Source organism: Molossus molossus, unplaced genomic scaffold (assembly GCF_014108415.1).
Source record: "Molossus molossus isolate mMolMol1 unplaced genomic scaffold, mMolMol1.p scaffold_m16_p_14, whole genome shotgun sequence".
NCBI classification, from domain to species: domain Eukaryota; kingdom Metazoa; phylum Chordata; class Mammalia; order Chiroptera; family Molossidae; genus Molossus; species Molossus molossus.
Genome location: NW_023425349.1, coordinates 66,334,116 through 66,351,637, shown reverse-complemented (window position 1 = coordinate 66,351,637; position 17,522 = coordinate 66,334,116). Strand labels below are relative to the sequence as shown.

The window sequence follows — 17,522 nt, the reverse complement described above, 5'->3', positions numbered from 1 at the left end:
CGGCCAATCAATATTCTCTCTCTCTCTCCCTTCCTCTGTAAAATCAATAAAGAAAAAAATTTAATTTAAAAAAGAAAGAGAAGTATTGTAAGAGGCCAAGATAATGGTGATTGTTTCACTGAGGAAATCGACAAGAGTAATTGGGATACATTAAGAATACAAAGGGGAATTAGACTTTGGAGTAATGTGAGAGATTTTTAATTTCCAGACCAGAAGATTTGAATGTTTCTGCTTTGCAGCAGACGGCTAAGCAGATAACCTCAAATTTCCTTCTGATCTGAGCAGTAATGATTCTGCAAGTAATGCTTTTATTCTTTTTTTTACCCCGCTTGATTCTTTATCTTTATTGATCAAATTTCAGAAAAATGAGTTGGTCTCCTAGTATTCTTCATACAAGTAATGATTTTAAAGAGAGCTATTACTTTTGCCTAAACCCAAATGACCCTTTCTATCACATCTTGAAATATCATACTGTGAAAAAAAGCATAGAAAAATATTACCCTTTGAGTAATTAAATTTATTGCTATCACACATATATTTAACTTTGTCTTTAAAGATTCCCAGCAGGGAAAGGTTAGAATGCAATGGAAACTAATGGTAGCACAGAATTTTACTAGTTAAACTTCATGTTAATTTCTTTTATTTTAGACATCGTTTCCTTTCTAATAATTTTTGCCTTGTTTCTACATCTCGCTGTATGTGACTGGCTTCCTAGGAATGGCCCTCCCAACTAGTCAGAAAAGGTCCTTCTTTTCCTCTGTCCAGGGCCATCCTAGCTTCCTCTCCTCTCCCCACCGCTCCCCTCCTCACCTTCAGATTGGCCCTTTCTTTCAGCCTCTGCCTGGTGCTGGTCTGGGCCAGCCCCACCCACTCCTCCCCGATGGTTTGTAGACAGGCCGATGAACCTCGCTTCAGCCTTTGCTTACAAAAGCTCCTTTCACCTCGTTTTATATGCACAGAAGAAGAAAATAAAGTGCAGTTGTTTGCAGCAGTGATTCTGTGCTGGTTGCTTATTAGAATCAATTCAGATGCCTGGGCCCTACCCAGACAAGTGAACCCTGAAACTCGGGACTGGTGCTCGAGTGATTCTGAGGTGAAGTCAGAGATGGGACCTGCTGGGTTGCGGGGAGACAGAAGTAACTCATTCCCACGGTGTCATCAATAATGTGGACCATCACTAGTCTTTGCAAGGACTGTTGGCTTCTTTCTGGGGCCGTGGAGTAGGACCGAAGCCACGAGAATTAAGTTTCTTGCAGCCAGTACTCCTTTGCCCTGGCAGATACTGGGGTCAGCCACCACAGTGCAGAACTCCAGGGGCACCATCCACTCTGTGGTCTGTGACAACAGCATCTCTGGCACCCCTGGTTCGAACACCATGGTGCCCTGGAATTTGGTGGACTGAGTGGAGCCTAGCAAAGGAGTTTCAACACTTTTGGCCAACCCTTTAAAGGTCAGATCTGTTAGTGTGGTTTCCCACCATGAGGAGTTTCTGCGGTGCCCAGGGCCATCACAGTGTGAACTGCTTTCATTGGCTGGTCTAGAAGCCATGCTGTGGTAAACATGTTCTTCTAGACCAGTGCTTCTCAACCTTCCTAATGCTGCAACCCTTTAATACAGTTCCTCCTGTTGTGGTGACCCAAAACCATAAGATTATTTTTGTTGCTACTTCATAACTGTAATTTTGCTACTGTTATGAATCGCCATCGGAAATATGTGTTTTTTGATGGTCTCAGGCGACCCCTGTGAAAGGGTCATTCAACCCCCAAAGGGATCGCGACCCACAGGTTGAGAACCACTGTTCTAGACAAATGATTTGTAAACCAAAGTTTTGAAAATAGCTTATTTGTGTCTTGGAGACACTAAGAAAAGTGTTTCACCAAGGCTCTCTTTCAAAACATTTCTCTGACTTGGTGTTTGCGATTATTGTGTGATGTTCTTCTGATACATTGCTGCATTCTGCCCCGTGGATTTATTCAACGGTGAGCCAGTCAGCCAGACACTCAGAGGGGTCATCTTCAGCCTGTGAGGTTTGTGGAGGTTGTGTTTTGGAGCCAGTGCTTGGAGCATTTTTAATCCCATTGACTGAGAGCTCCCTCCCACCCTCCCATCCTCCACAGCCTCCCCCAGTCCCGCCAAAGTGAGCAGATCAAGTTTCGCTCTTCTTAGTGTAATTAAGTTCAGTGGGCCGCAGAGGCTGCAGGGCTGCGTGCTGGGAGCACTGTCCCACGTGGGACCTCAGTGGGGGAGTGTCCTGCGGGCCAGTGAGACCGGGCGGCACTGGAGGAGCTGGGGATTTGCAGAACCTCAGAAAGGACAGAGCTCCACAGCCTGCCTGAAATCGCGCTCAGTGCCCGAGCGCCGGGAAGTGTGATGAGCGAGAGCTCCCCGAGGTTTGCCTTGCTTCTTTTTGCTGCTGGCCCACACTGCTCTGTAGAAATTTTCTACCTCCATCTGCGTGTTACCGCAGGGTCAATTCATCCTAAATCATTGAGCATGTCAAAGGATGGCTCATCCAATAACATTTTCAAATTAATAAAAGGTTTTGAGCAGATTTAGGATTATAGAACAATTAAACAGAGAGGTCTCACAATCCCCCTCCCTCCAGTTACCCCAGTTATTAACATCTTGTATGTGTGTGGTATGTTCATTACAACTGATGAGCCAGTTATGATTATCTAACCTACTGTTTACATTAGGGTTCACTCTTGGTGCTGCACAAATGTTTAATGACATGCATCTGCCATTATAGGGATAAATCTCCAATGAGTTACAGAAAGAACTACCTTTGATTGGCCTGGGGTTGAAGGGGGAGGAAGGGGACTGACTTGGTTTGAGCCGTGTGTGTGTGTGTGTGTGTGTGTGTGTGTGTGTGAGAGAGAGAGAGAGAGAGAGAGAGAGAGAGAGAGATGGGGACTTGGTTGAGCCATATAATACCTTTACATATATATCACATTTGACTATTGTAATAACCCTGAAAGCCATCAACTATTGTATAGATGTGGAAACAGAAACCACGAAAGACTAAGGGACCTTGTTCAAGGAAATGGAAGCAGGAGAGGCGCCCGGATCTCACGGATCTGATTCCCAGTCTGGCCTCTGGCTTCTCACTATTCCATTTCTTTCACTTCAGCTCTGAGCCTACAACAGATCGTAAGCCTTCTCTCCTTCTCCTCCTTTCCTCCTCCCTTTTGTTTGGTACTGTTGTATCAAAAAATCATTTATATAGTTATTTGTAAAAAAAAAAAAAATTTGTAGAAACAAAGCGATGCATAGGTCATGGCTGAACATCAGAATTGCACCAAGATCCTCAGCAAGGAAGAGTGTCAAGACGCTCATTGGAGTTGTTAGGTTTAACCCTTATCGTTTGCACTTTTTAATTTTACTGCATCTCAGTATATGACACCGTCATTTACATGTCACACTCTGCTTGCTTCAATGAATAAAGCAGCAGCCTCAAGCAGTCCATTCGCCTTTGGCAAATCACTTAGCCTCGTGGGGCCCTTGTTTCCTCGTCCTGACGTCCTGGAGCATCAGCCCGGAGTTTCAGGATCCCTGGCTTCTGAGTCTGTCTGCTCTGTCCGCCAGGGTTAGGATTCCAGCTCCACCATTCATTAGCATTTGCCTTGGAAAAATTACTTACCTGTTTCCTTAGAATCGGAATCCTTAGAATAGAGTCCACTCCATAGGCTGTTGTGAAGATGAAATGAGTTAAACCAGTGCCAGACGCTAAGTAAAATGCATAATAAATGATGATGACGGCGAGGATGACAACATAGAGAATTTGGATGAGAAGTCTAGAATTCTGTCATTTTTGAAATATTGTGACGTAGGCTCAAACAACATTACACTTTTCGACATTTATCACCACCGTGTTTCTGAAGTCATCAAAAGCCTTTTCATTACAGCATATCTTTTAACAAGAAAATCTGTGGTGGTGGTCTCTGTTGTGCACCAGACGTCGCTGAGTTTGAAGTCTTCCGTAGCTATGCCATGTAAGAGAGATGGTCAAACTGACTGCAGTGCAGCTCGAGGAGCAGCGCTGGGCAGTGTCCCTAAGTCTGAGCGTCCCTTTCACAGTGCGGTATTTCACCCCGAACAGCAGCTCCTTAAGTCTGTACTGCTCAGTTGGATGAACTCATTAAAGCATTTTGCTCACGTGTTATCTCAACGATACCATTTTGTGTTGTAAGTTATCTGATTATTAATATCTCTCCTACAAGACCTCCGTCTTTCAAACATAGGGATCATGTCTCAGTTAATGTTTATGCGTCCAGTACCTCTACTCTTTCACAACATCTCCGCTTCTGACATAACATCTACATGATGGTTTTTGACTGTGGCACATTCTTTCCATCTTCAACATAACCACTTTTTACCTCTGTAAATCCTATTTATTCTTTTAAAGGTAACTTTCTCCCCTTCTAGGAGGCCTTCCCTGGGCCCAGTTGGAGTCGAACACTGCGCTCTGTTATTCCTTTAGCACACAATGCTTCCACCACGATAGCACTTGCACCCTTTTTGAATTCTTAGTTTATGTCTGTCTTTCTGCATTAGACTATAAACTCTCTAAGAGCAAGAATTATTATTTTGTCTTTGTAATCCCAGTACTTAGTATAGTCCTTGTCACCAAGTGGGTGCTCAACAACTGTTTGTATACTGAATGAAAAAATGAATTTGTCACATACAAACAAAGAACCAGGCTGTCTTCTAAAAATGGAATTGTTCTCAGAAGATGAACTCCTGAACATGTTGTAATGTGAATTTAAACAGAATTTTACTTGAGCACAATTTGGTATTTCGTTGTGAATTAAAAGACGCACAAGTCACTCAAGAAGAGGAAAACCAATTTTAAACAGGGTGACTGTGGTTGGGAAGGTCCTAGGTATGAGTTTGGGTACAGACACATGGTTAGTCCCAGGTGAAGAACAGGTATAGTCAACCACAGTGAATGTGAGCGAGTGCTTTTCATTCTGCTTAAGTAAGCCGATTAAAGCAAGATGTTATGAAAATTTGTATGATTCAACCCTCTGGCTAAAAGCAAAATGAATGTAAATTATGGCCACGTCCTAATCTTCAAGGAAATGCCTTTGATGGGTTAAGAAACTCTAATAGTCATTAAAAACAGAGCTGTAAGTTGAGGGAACTAAACCTTTTCCCTCTGCAATCAGTTTTCTCTACCTTTGAAGACAGTTTTAGCAGAAGGTCTCTGTAGAGAAAGGCCAGATGTCTGGTTTTCAAAGAGTGGCTGGGATTTAGTTTTCTGAAGTAGATTCATTGAGTATGTATTTTATCAGGTATGACCAGAAATTTTGTAGACACCATGTGGTCATCCTATATTTCAATCATTTTAATTCTCTAGCCTTGTGTTTCTTGAATGATTTCTCAAATGACCTGGGGTATTTTAATGGAGAAAAAAAGGCTTTCTGTAAGAGTGCAAATTTTGGGCTTAAGGTTTTTTTCTTAGAACCTTTAATATTCTCATATTCCCTGTAAATCTTTAAAGTGAGACTTTAGTATTCTACTTTTCAGGTATATTTGGATATGGAAGACTTTTTTTTTTTTTTTTTGTGGAAAACTTTTCCATCTACAAAGTGTGCATTGTAAGAAACAGAATTTGTAATAGGTGGCCTTTATCAGCAGGGTAGACATTGAACTGATGACAAATCTAAGAAAGGAAACCTGCTAATGAGTTTGTCTGGTATTAGAGGTCCATCTTTGCAACCTTGGTTTCGATGGTACAGCTTGAGGGAGGTCTTTCTCATGGTTCTGTTCTTCTAGCAGCTCTTCCTGAGACCTGGGAAGGAAGTACTGAAAGCGACACTTCTGGACTGAGTATCTGTGATTCAAGTGAGCTGCAGGGCGAGCGGATGTTGCACCAGTCTGGATGTCAAAAGAACTAGGTTTCCGATCCAGTCTTGATTTCCAGATAGTTACGTCATCTTGGTGTTCACAAATGATTAAAGAAGACAATTTAAGTGACACAAACACACTTTATTCAATACTTCATAAAATGGACAATCTCTTTTTGGAGAACTGCAGAATGGGGTAGAAGGCAAGAACCTTTTTTATAGGATAAAAAAAACTAAAGAACAAGGAAGAAACAATAGATGTGGTTTCTGGTCAAGAGGAGCATTTAAAGGGACAAGAGCATGATCTAAGTTTCGGTTTGCTGACAGGCACCCTGGGCAGGAGCAGCTCCAGCTTGGACCTAGAAAGCTATTTAAACATTAGTCAACTCACTTTGCTGCCATGGGGCTGCCTTTCTTCTGTAAAAGAAAGGCGATTTCTAGAAAAGAAAATACAAATAGTTAATGGAAATTTTGAAAAAAAGCGTTAAATTGCAAGAAAGCAAAGAGATGCAGGTTAAAACAGCAACAAAGATACAGCGAGTGAGCAAACCGCAGAAGGGTGAAAGTTTGTATCACCAGTAAGAATGCACATCAAAGAGCCTCAGAATAACTTTATACACTTAGATTTATAATCCCACTTTTAGAAAACCATCAAAAGGAAAGAACTAGAAAAACATACAAATTTATAATTAAGAAATTTTCATCACAATCTATTCAGATATAACTACTTCAACATAATAATGGAATGAGTATAGAAATCACAATACTTCCACATAGTGGATATAGTGTACAAGCAAACAGTAAGATCACACGGAATATTTAGTAATAGGGACATAATTAGAGTAGAGTGTTATGTTAATATGAAAGAATGGCATGCGCCTCTTGTTTTAGTATGGTTCTAATTAAGTTTAAAATCCACACACACACACACACACACACGCAAACCTAAGGTGTTTCCTTTGGATGTTGGGAAAGTGCTTTTCTTTTTTTTTTTTCAATTTTTTTTCATCCTCAACCGAGGACATTTTTGCATTCATCTTCAGATAGAGTGGCAGGGAGAGAGGGGGGAAGAGAGAGAGGGAGACATCAATGTGAGAGAGACACATTGACTGGCTGCCACCCATACGACCATTCGGGGCTGGGGCCAAACTGAAACCGAGGTACGTGCCCTTAGCGGGAACCAAACCCAGGACACTCTGGTCTGTGGGTTGATGCTCTAACCACTGAGAAAAACTGGCCAGGGCTAAATTTCTTTTTTCTTTATTGATTTTTAGAGAGAGAGCGAGATAGTGTGTGAGAGAGAGAGAGAGAGAGAGAAACATCAATGAGAGAGAACATCGACTGGCCCCGCCCTGCACGCCCCCCACTGGGGATCTGGCCCACAACCTGGCATGTGCCCTGACTGGGAATCGAACTGGTGACCTCTGGGTGCCTGGGTCAACGCTCAGCCACTGAGCCACATGGGTTGGGCTCATTTTCTTTATGTTTCTGTATTTTTATCCTTTAGTTATTAAGTATGTGTTTCTCGTATACACACAAATGGCAGTTATTTTCAGGAAAAGCAAATAAATCGGTAAATAAAATGAAGGATAGCTGGATTCCAATGTTTCTCCTAAACCACACATTCTGTGATTTAGATTACATTTTAGGAAAAAATTGCAGAGCAGAGGAAGCAGACTGTTGAAAACGGAATCAATACATATTTCGTTGACTTAGACTAGAATTTCGAAGAAGCTTGTCTGCCTTGAGGACCTGAAACTGCTCTTGCAGCCTGAGGACCTGGACCGCCTAAGTGCCGGCAGCCGGCATCGGCCTCAGTGAGATGCTCTTCAAGTGACCGCGAGTTCCTGGAGAGAACCTTGTCTCCAGTGAAGCTTTAACTCCTGCCACAGCGTCAAGTGCTGTCTGGACCCATAAAGGAAGTTGTTAAGTATTTACATACTGTAAGAAAAGGACCCCAGGGGTAGTGAAGCAATTGCAGAGGACATCGGTCTTGCTGGAATGAGAAGCAGTAGACCAGAGTGGTGAAGCACAGGGGTCCCGGAGTTGGGCAAAATTGTGGCATGTTAGTTAATTTCTTTGTGCCGCCTTTTTCGAATCTGTGAAATTGCTATCTACCTCCTGAAACCATTGTAGGAATTAAGATAATATATGTAAAGTGGTCTGAACAATGCCTGGCACATAGTAAGCACTTAATAAATATTAGTTTTTATGTGATTATTACGTCACTGCTTTAAGTCACTGTTTATAAAATCAGAATAGAAACTACTTGGTAGATTTGTTGTGAGAAACACTTGAAAAGATGCATATAAAGAATATAGCCCAGTGCCTGTACGGAGTCAGTTAAAAAGTACTAGTAACCAAAAAATGAGAAAAGGAAGATACTAAAAATGATTTGTTAAAGAAAAAATATCTTAGAAGTCACAAGCTATTTCTTTCTTCTTCGTGATTCTGTTTTTTCTATCTCAGAGAGTTTATCCTGGAAATCCTGTGTTAGCCAAGGTTGCCTAGGATTATGGGGTCATTGAACAACTAAAGCTCCATAAGAGGTTATGAGCTTCTTCTTTTTTTTTTTAATCCTCACCCGAGGACATTTTTTCCATTTTTTTGTTCAGGTAGAGTGGGAGGAAGAGAGAGAGAGAGAGAGAGAGAGAGAGAGAGAGAGAGAGAGACATCGATGTGAAAGGGACACATTGAGTGGCTGCCACCCGCACGACCAACCAGGGCCGGGGACAAACTGCAACCGAGGTACGTGCCCTTCGCGGGAACCGAACCCGGGTCTCTCGGGACTGCAGGCCGACGCTCTAACCGCTGAGCCAAACCGGCCAGGGCTGAGCTTCTTGACAGAGAAGAACCTGCTTTTTTTTCTGTGTCTTCTAGTGCCTGTTTTTTTTTTTTTTTCGTTGTTGTTTGTTTTGTTTTTGGTAGTATGGCTCAACCTCTCTCTGTTGGAGGAATGGGATGAGAATGTCAGGATGTCAGGATAGAGGAGGAAGTCCTCAGGATGCCAGAGTTCCGCTTCTTTCTCCCAGGCTCTGCTGCTTTGGGCCGTGACCTTGGGCAAGTCTGAGAATTCTACTACTTGTTGCCTAAAACAAGGAGCAGTTCGATTTCTCTCTCTCTCAGGGTGTGGTAGGGTCAGAGGAAGCAGTGGATCTGAAGTCCATGGTAAAGTCTAAGTCTTAATTTCCTCAACTAAAACACAAAGATGAGAGACACTTTTTTTAAGTTTGGAAGCTAGGTGTTCTCTGTAAACAGTTCTCCAGGTTGCCAGGTCCTTGCTCTCAGGTAAACCAAATTATGTCATTTACTACTTGGATTCATTTCAGTTATCCTACGGATAACTGAGCTACTAGTTTATGTTTGAGACTTTTTACATTTGAGTTATAGGAATTACTTTGAAAATTACTTTGAGTACAAATTATAGTGATTTAAAAAATCTGTCATAAAAAATTTCAAGATGGCTTTTAAGTTCACCGTGACTGGCATTTTAAAGATTTCAGCATGGAGTAGGAGGCAGAAAAAAATCTCTGGTTTTCTTCATCATTTAGTCAACGATATCAAAATCTCTCTATGGCTGGGTGAATAAAAATGGGTTGAATCCCAAGTTGGCTATTTTTCATTTAAAAAGCCACTTCTCGCCCTGGCCAGTTTGGCTCAGCGGTTAGAGCGTCGGCCTGCGGTCCGGAGAGACCCGGGTTCGGTTTCCGCTAAGGGCACGTACTTTGGTTGCAGTTTGTCCCCGGCCCTGGTTGGTTGTGCGGGAGGCAGCCACTTGATGTGTCCTTTCACGTCGATGTTTCTCTCTCTCCCTTCCTCTCTCTCCCTCCCACTCTATCTGTACAAAAAATGGAAAAATATCCTCGGGTGAGGATAAAAAATAAATAAATAAATAAATAAAAAATAAAAAGCCACTTCTCTGTTTATTTTCTTTCTTAAAGACTTTACGGTACTTGTAAGATCTAAGGCTCCGAATCAGGAGGTGATTCCACGGAGGAGTTTCATTGAGTTCATCCATTGGCACCTTCAGTTGATTGTTCATACCTACCTAGAGCGCTAAGGAGAAGAGGATCTGGCTACACAAGCATTCTGGAAACAGCAAAGCAAGCAAACAGAAAGTCATGGTTGTGATGTCTGTGCTGGGCACAGGAGGAGGAAGGTGCTTCCCTTCTGTTGAGTAGCTACCACTGCAAATTACAAAGAGGAACAGTGGTAAATAGGAATCTCATCAGGGCACATCATTAACACCGAGCCTCAGAATTTCCATTGCAGAGAGCGCCTGGGAACACAGCTGTGATCCATTTTTTTTTCTTGTTGTGCACACATTATCTCAGATAAATGACAGGGTATCATGATCATGTCAACATGGCAAATACATGCTCCTACAGTTAATCTAAATGTGTAATTATGGAATAAATACGAGCTCACATTTTCTTTCCACCAGATGCAATGTTAGTAAATTATTTTCTTCCATTTAAGAAATTTACCAAAAAAAAAATTTGGTTAAAGAAACCATTTTGAATTTTTATAAGAACTAACTTGAAGCAGGGTGGTTTTCCATGTTTTTTTGGTTTTTTTTTTTAGAATATCTCTTCACACACTTGTATTGGCTCGTACAGATGCACTTGGAATAAATGACTTCCCCATGAAGAAAGACAGTGGTGGGAAAGTGGTCTGAAAGAGCAAAACCAATTTGCAGCCGTGACGTGAGATTTTTATGAATGCTGAGAAGCAGCTGAACCACACAAGAAAGCAGAGATCAAATTAAGTCCCAGATGCCTAAAGTCTACATACAAGCTCCCTGAGAATCCAGCTACTGTTCTGCTTCCTTGTCCAAACGCCCCCACTAGTTCTGTTGATCTGAGGGTCCACATCAGCAATCAGAGCAGGCTGTGGCAGGCGGGTTCTGAGGCACTGACTTGCTCTATGTTGAGATCAAGAAAATGCGGTTCTCAAGATGTGCTAGGCTTCCCATTAGGGTGCTGTCAAATAAATGTTGGCTGCCTCTGGACATCCTAATTTTGAATCAGAGACAAGACAATTACTGCCATTTCACTTTGGGGGGGATAAAAGACCCTTCATCATCTATCTTGTTTGATCCAGAGTCTTGATTTCCTCTCCCCCTGTGTCTGTTTATCCAATTCCTTTTCTCTTTCCCCACCTTCTTCAAGTGAAAAATCAGAGCAATTTTTCCATGGAATGTCCACATACTTGGTGTTTCCCACACCAAGAAAAAAACCACAAGAGCAAAATTAGAACATAAAGCTCAAATGAAGCATATTTCTTTAAATCTTCATCGCACCTAGTTTTGTAGCCCAGTTGATTAAAGAATGAGTTTTGTTTGATTTTGAATTTGGAAATTATTACTCTTAAAATCTCTCTCCCCTCTCCCAATCGTTTTGCTTCAGGTTGTTTCTGAAATAATAGAATTGTTTTCAATTACAGTATTTAGCTGAATAGTGACTAACTTAACAGAAACCCTTGAAGACTAAGTCAATTATTAAAAGCATACTTAGAGTTCAGTGATGAGTAACAAAATAAACCTAAAAGAACAGTGGCTTAAGACTAGGAGGAAGAAAAGAGAAAATTAGAATGTAAATAAAACATCCTCCATCTGACTTTGACTAAATCTAATTCTGCTGCCTTCACCAAGGCCCAGGGCCTCCCATTCTGTTTTTCTTGAGTCAAGCTTTGGTCTTATTTCTTTGATATATTTTGTAATAATGTTACATCTGTTTGGGGCTTTATAATTAAGGAAATATTTCTGCATGGATTATTTAATTCGATCTCATGGGGAAACGGGGGGAGGGAGGATGATGGCCCCATTTTTGAAAGAGGAAATTGATGTTCACAGAATTAAGATTAGAACCTCATCTTTCAGGTTCAGGTTTATTCTTTGCACTTCATTGGAGCCCAGGGAGCCAAGGACGTAGATTTTCTTCTCTTTCTCTGTGTTTCTTCCTGGTAAATGAACATTCACATCTTGGATTTTGCCCTTGTCTCCTAATTACTATGACATAGAGAATGAGCTAGTGCCCCATGTGCTGTTAGGTAAGAAATTACAGTATTTAGCTGAATAGTGACTAACTTAATAGAAACACTTGAAGACTAAGTCCATTATTAAAAGCATAGTTAGGGTTCAATAATGAGTAACAAAATAAACCTAAAATAAGAGTGGGTTAAACAGGGAATGAGCTTACATCCTCTGATGTAATTCTGGAAGAATGGATTTGGTGACTCTGCTTTGCACACACCCCAAGAGACCTGGGTTCCTTCTGGCTCCCATCCCCCGGCCGATGGTGTGGCCCCATTTCCACGTGCAAGGCAGCATCCTCAGTCTGGGCAGCAGGATTGACTGGGGGAATCTGAAAGATAAATCCATGAATATAAAGGTAGAAATCCTCACCTTCGTGAAGCAGATGACCATGAGTGACATAAATAAGCAACTGTATTATGTGAGATGGTTCTAAGGGATAAGGTTTAAAATGAAGCAAAGAAAGGATGCTGGGGATGAGAGTGCCATAATTTTCGTGGGCGGTCAGGCCTGGCCACCCTGCAAACGTGACATTTCATGGAAAACTCGAAAGTGGTGGGGTGGAACGGAGGGTATCTGGGGGAAGGACGTTTGCGCCACAGGGAACAGCAAGTGGGAAGGTTCTGGAGGGAGGCGAGAAGGCGAAGGTTGATTTTGGTTTGTTTGACGAAAAGCAAAGATGCCAGTGTGGCTGGAGCAGAGCAAGCAGAGGGAGAACACATGGAAATGAGATGAGAGAGGTCAGTGGGAAAACAGTAGCCTGGTGCCTATGGCTCACTGTGAAGGCTGCAGCCGCTGGAGGATTGGGTAGAGAAGTGGTTCTATAACTAACATTTAATAGGAATCTTGGCTGCCATGCTGAGAAATACCTATAGGGGGGGCAAGAGGAGAAGCAGGAATCTCCAATAGGATGCTATTACAGGCATCCAGCAGAGTTGGTTGGTGGTGGCTTGGACCAGGGTGATAACAGAAGTAGTGAGAAGTAGTTGGATTCTGGATATGTTTCAGAGGAAGAGAGCGTTCAATTTCTATTGCTATGTAAGCACATTTTTACAAATGCAGTGGCTTAAGCCAACACAAGTTTATTATCTCAGAGTTTTCACAAGTTAGGAGCCCAGTCATGCTTAGCTGGGGTATCTGCTTCATCAGACTGCCATCAGGGCACCGTTCTTACCTAGAGGCTTGATTTAGGAAGCATCTTGTCCCAAGCTCATTCAGGTTGTCGGCAGAAATCATTTCCTCGTGACACTAGAGCTCATGGGGGCTTGCGTCTTCCAGTTCAGCAGGAGAACTGGCTTCCGTCTGCTAGGAGAGTCATATATTCTGTTGGTTAGCGAGGTCGTAAGTTCTGCTGCCACTCAAGGAGAGAGAAACTCTGGATTCTAGGCGGCTGGAATTATTGGAGGTTACCCTAAGGTCTGTCCATCACAGGGAACAAACAGGATTCGTTATTTTGTCTGTTTGGACGTAGAGTGGGAGACGAAGAGGAGAACAACTGGGAAGTTGGAGTGGCAGTAACCGAGGTAGGAAGACCCAGAGCTCAAATCGAGCTCCATCAAGTATGAGACGCCGTTGCACACCCACACAGAGATGTCAGACAGTTGCATACACAGATCCAGAATTAAGAGACAAGATTAGAGATATAAATCTGGGATTCATGAGCATATAACTGGCACTTAAAGCCAAGGAATGAGATCACCAGGGAGTGAAGAGAGACAAAAAACAGGTCCAAGGACTGGGCTACAGGTTCCTCAGTATTAACACGTCAGGAGTCTAGGAAGAAGCAGTGAGGAAGTGGGATAAGAATGAGGTAAGAGAAAAGCACAAGAGTGTAGAGTCCTTGAATCCTTTACATGTTGACTTCGTTTGTTTAAATCTCAGAAGGCGAAGTTTCCCCCTGATGTCTCAGTTTTGGGGGACACCTACCTACCTGCTGCTTCTCTTCTCTGTGAAGCCACTATTTCTCTAAGTGGTCTGAGATGCCAAATGTGAATGGAAACAAGATTTGATTTTGTGGTGCAAGTTCAACACCCACATTTACATTAATAAGCCAACCTAATTCAGCCTGAGTGTGGGCAGCGTGGGCAGTGGGGTGTGTGAACTGTTTTATTTTGGGGTTGACACCGTCAAAAACAGGCTGCTCTCTAAAGCATCTGCCCCTCAGGTGTCGGGTGACACATGCCACACACTACCTCAAAAGTGAAAGGGTTCAAACAGTGACGAGAATGAGTCTTCCCTTAATGTATTAGATGTGGATCATAGAGGCATTTTTTTTTTTGTCTACACCCTTCTGTCAAAATTTATTTCAGTATCCATTGATTATGTAGAGAAATTTACTGTGACCATCAAAATATAAAGCTTTTCTGTGGCATAATAAATTATTATGGGTTCGCCTAATTTAAGGGTATATTTTCATACATGTTATTTTTGATAAAAATCATTTCTGTTCTCATAGAATGCAGAGAAATAATCTTGAAATTCTAAGTGGTTAAATTAGAAACAAGAAGACCCCGTTTGTGCAAATTCAGTACATTATACTGCAGTTAGCATTGTGGGTGATGTAAATACCCATGCACATACACTGTGTCATTAGCTGTCTATTCTGAAGCAATTTTACTTGATTCCTAGGCCCTTTTACACATAAACAAAAATGTGAACATTCACTTAGTAAACAAAATATGTTTTCTGCATATACTACATGTGTTTTTAGGTGTCGTCATTGCCCAGCGAAGTCAGAACTGTGACTTTGTGACAAATTATGAAGCCTATTTCTTATTTGGGTAGCATTGATTTAGACTTAATCATGTTTTCAAACAGTGTGCAAATAATTCTATCAGCTCTCTTCCACAAGGTAGGTTGTTGTCTTCATTTAACCAATGAGGAAGCAGAAGCAGAGAGTTCAACAACTCTCTCTGAACACAGGACCACACGCTGCACTGGGCAGCTGGCTGGCTGGCTCCTGTTGGACCACACAGCTGACTTCTCAACTGGGGCATGTTGAGGCCGGAAGCAGGAGTTACAAGCAGTGTAATGAGATGGATGCATTGCTTTCCAGATGGGCCTGGAGGTCAAGTTAGTTTATTTGTTTTTAATTTAACTAAAAGTATAGGCTGGTTGAAAGATTCCTTTGTTGGTAGGGATCTTTTGAATAACCACACCAACCTTTTGGTCTCTCTCTTCCTTTCCTCCAACCCCTACTCCCATTTGCAGGATTAAAAAAGCACATTAATCTCGCCAGCGTTGTCAGGAGTGATCAGCAAGTTTTATTAAAAGCCCTGGGGTTCCCTGAAAGGCCTCCTTGTCTGAGTTGGCAATGAAAGAGGCATGTTAAGATCTTGGGGCACATTGTCAGGACCCTTTGCCCTGCCCCTTGGACTATGAGCTGACGTCCCCGGAAGAAGCACAGAAGCCCTCCTTTGTTGAAGGGATTTCACCGGTGGACGGAAGCGAGCTGGCCCCTGTCGGCATGAACTTTTTGAACTGGGGTGGGCTGAAGGCCCTGCTGCTGCTCCTCCTGGGCTGGGCCAGCCCCACCTTCATCAGCGTGAACCGGGGGATCAGGGTGATGAAGGGCAGCTCTGCCTTCCTGTCGGGAGAGGACCTGAAGTTTGCTATCCCCAAAGAGAAAGATGCTTGCAAAGTAGAAGTTGTGATGAACGAGCCAATAACCCAGAGGGTTGGGAAACTCACTCCACAGGTAGGTCATGTCCGAGATTTTCTATTCAGTAGTGTCTATGAATGTGAGTGTGTGAGAATGTGTGTGTGTGGGGGGGGTGGGGGTGGGGGGGGCACAAAACAGAGCTTTCCAAGGGGTGAAGTAGGCAGTCTCTCGTGTGATGAGATATGGTCATTCTTTAGGGTTATTCCTGCCCCAAATTATCTTACCCATTGCTAGTCAGGGCACCTTTGAATAAGATATCAGGATTTCAAGACATTCTTTGGACACAACACGTGACTGCAGAATAGAAAAAGTAAAGTAGGAAGACATTTTCATCTCGTAACATCACTTGAATATCTTCTTGAGCAAGGCAACAGATATGAAGATACTTCTTTTTAAATATCCACCCTTACCCTGGCCAGTTTTCTCGTGGTTAGAGCATTGGCCTGTGGTCCAGAGAGACCTGGATTCACTAAGGGCATGTACCTCGGTTGCAGTTTGTCCTCGGCCCTGGTTGGGTCGTGCAGGAGGCAGCCACTCGATGTGTCCCTTTCACGTCGATGTTTCTCTCTCTCTCTCTCTCTCTCCCTCCCACTCTATCTGAACAAAAAAATGGAAAAATGCCCTTGGGTGAGGATTAAAAAAAATCTCTTCTTCAAAAATGTCTACCCCAAATTTTTTTCTTTAATCAAAATCTAGGAGATCTTCTCATTTAAGGTATTTTATGCTCAATCCTTTTGTAGGGTGAAGAATTACCTTGGGTTTGAAAAAAAAATCTGTAATATCATATATTGTATTTATTTAAAGTAGGGGTTTATTTCTATACACAATAGAAATGTTGCTTCTGGTTTTATTACTTGTTTCCACTGTGGTTTATTCTTCCTCCCAATGCAAACAATTTTGAGAATATTCAACACTGGATGCTGCTGCTGCTTCTGGAGGAATATATCATGTCCATGGGCTGAACTCTAAACATCAATTTTCTTCTACATTTGACTGAAGAAACATATTCCTTCCAAGAAGTTATTCAAAAATGGTGCTAGATGTTGTAGGGGTGGATTATAGAGACTTGGATAGATGCTAGCTCACAAGACATCTCGACATTCTACTTCGGACATGGAAAGTTATGTTTCAGTTCTGAAACACATCAGAATGCTGTGGAGGTCTCTCACTGTAGGAGTCTTCCTGATGTGATAGTAACCGATATTTCCCTCTAGTTTACCATGAGATTTGCTTTTGTCAGTCGAAGAGCTGATGCTGGTACACAGGAATAGCCCAGGACCACGAGTGTCTCCTCACTTTCCCCAATACAACTTGCACTCTGAAAATGTGTTGATTAGCACCTAGCCCTCAAGGAGAAAGGAGAGACCTGGATGACCAGGTGACATGAATAAGCTTAGCTGTAAGCAACAGAGACCCGACTACAGGGACTGGGGTCAAAAGCAGACCCTTGGAGTTTTGGGGAGCAGCAAGATAGGGTCCTGATCCTCGGGACTGGAGTCCCTGTGTAGATATATGTAGGTGCTGTATAAAGATTGATCAACTGATAATTTGGTATCCCTTCCAATCAACATACTTTACATTTGTCCAGCATTTATTTAGAAGTGAGGCTGAATCTTTTGTGGGGGACGAAGAGAAGCAAAGTTTCTCCTGGGAGCCAGCTGCAGGGGGCACCCTGTGGTCTAGTGGTATTTAGCTCTGGCCCCAAGCATGCACACCCCACTGAGCAAAACAAAAGCCCTGTTATTCATCAGATTCTCCCTCCTTACAAAGCAATTTGGGGAGGATGTACTGTTATTTAAACCAGCCTACGAGGGGTATCTTCTTCCCATCCCAAAGAGACTTTTAAATATATATAGCACCTTTTCTGTGAGTAATGAAATTGTCTCTATTATATATTTTCAACGATGTTTCAAAGGTCTTCACCATTTGGCTGGCTCTGAGGCACTGGAGAGGGATCTAAGTGACTAAAACTAGGTTT

The 17,522-nt window shown here is 42.4% G+C and overlaps 1 protein-coding gene across 2 annotated transcripts in view; it reads left to right on the top strand.

The window, feature by feature from the left end:
• FREM1 (FRAS1 related extracellular matrix 1) overlaps positions 1–17,522 on the top strand; it is a 157,676-nt gene that overhangs the window by 9,904 nt on the left and 130,250 nt on the right. For both annotated transcript variants that reach the window (XR_004959489.1, XM_036260930.1), the window contains exon 2: positions 15,094–15,580. Coding sequence is in view for 1 of the 2 variants with exons in the window: in XM_036260930.1 (XP_036116823.1) it covers positions 15,350–15,580 (231 nt within the window). In the remaining variant the exon portion in view is untranslated. The remainder of the gene's footprint in view (positions 1–15,093; positions 15,581–17,522) is intronic.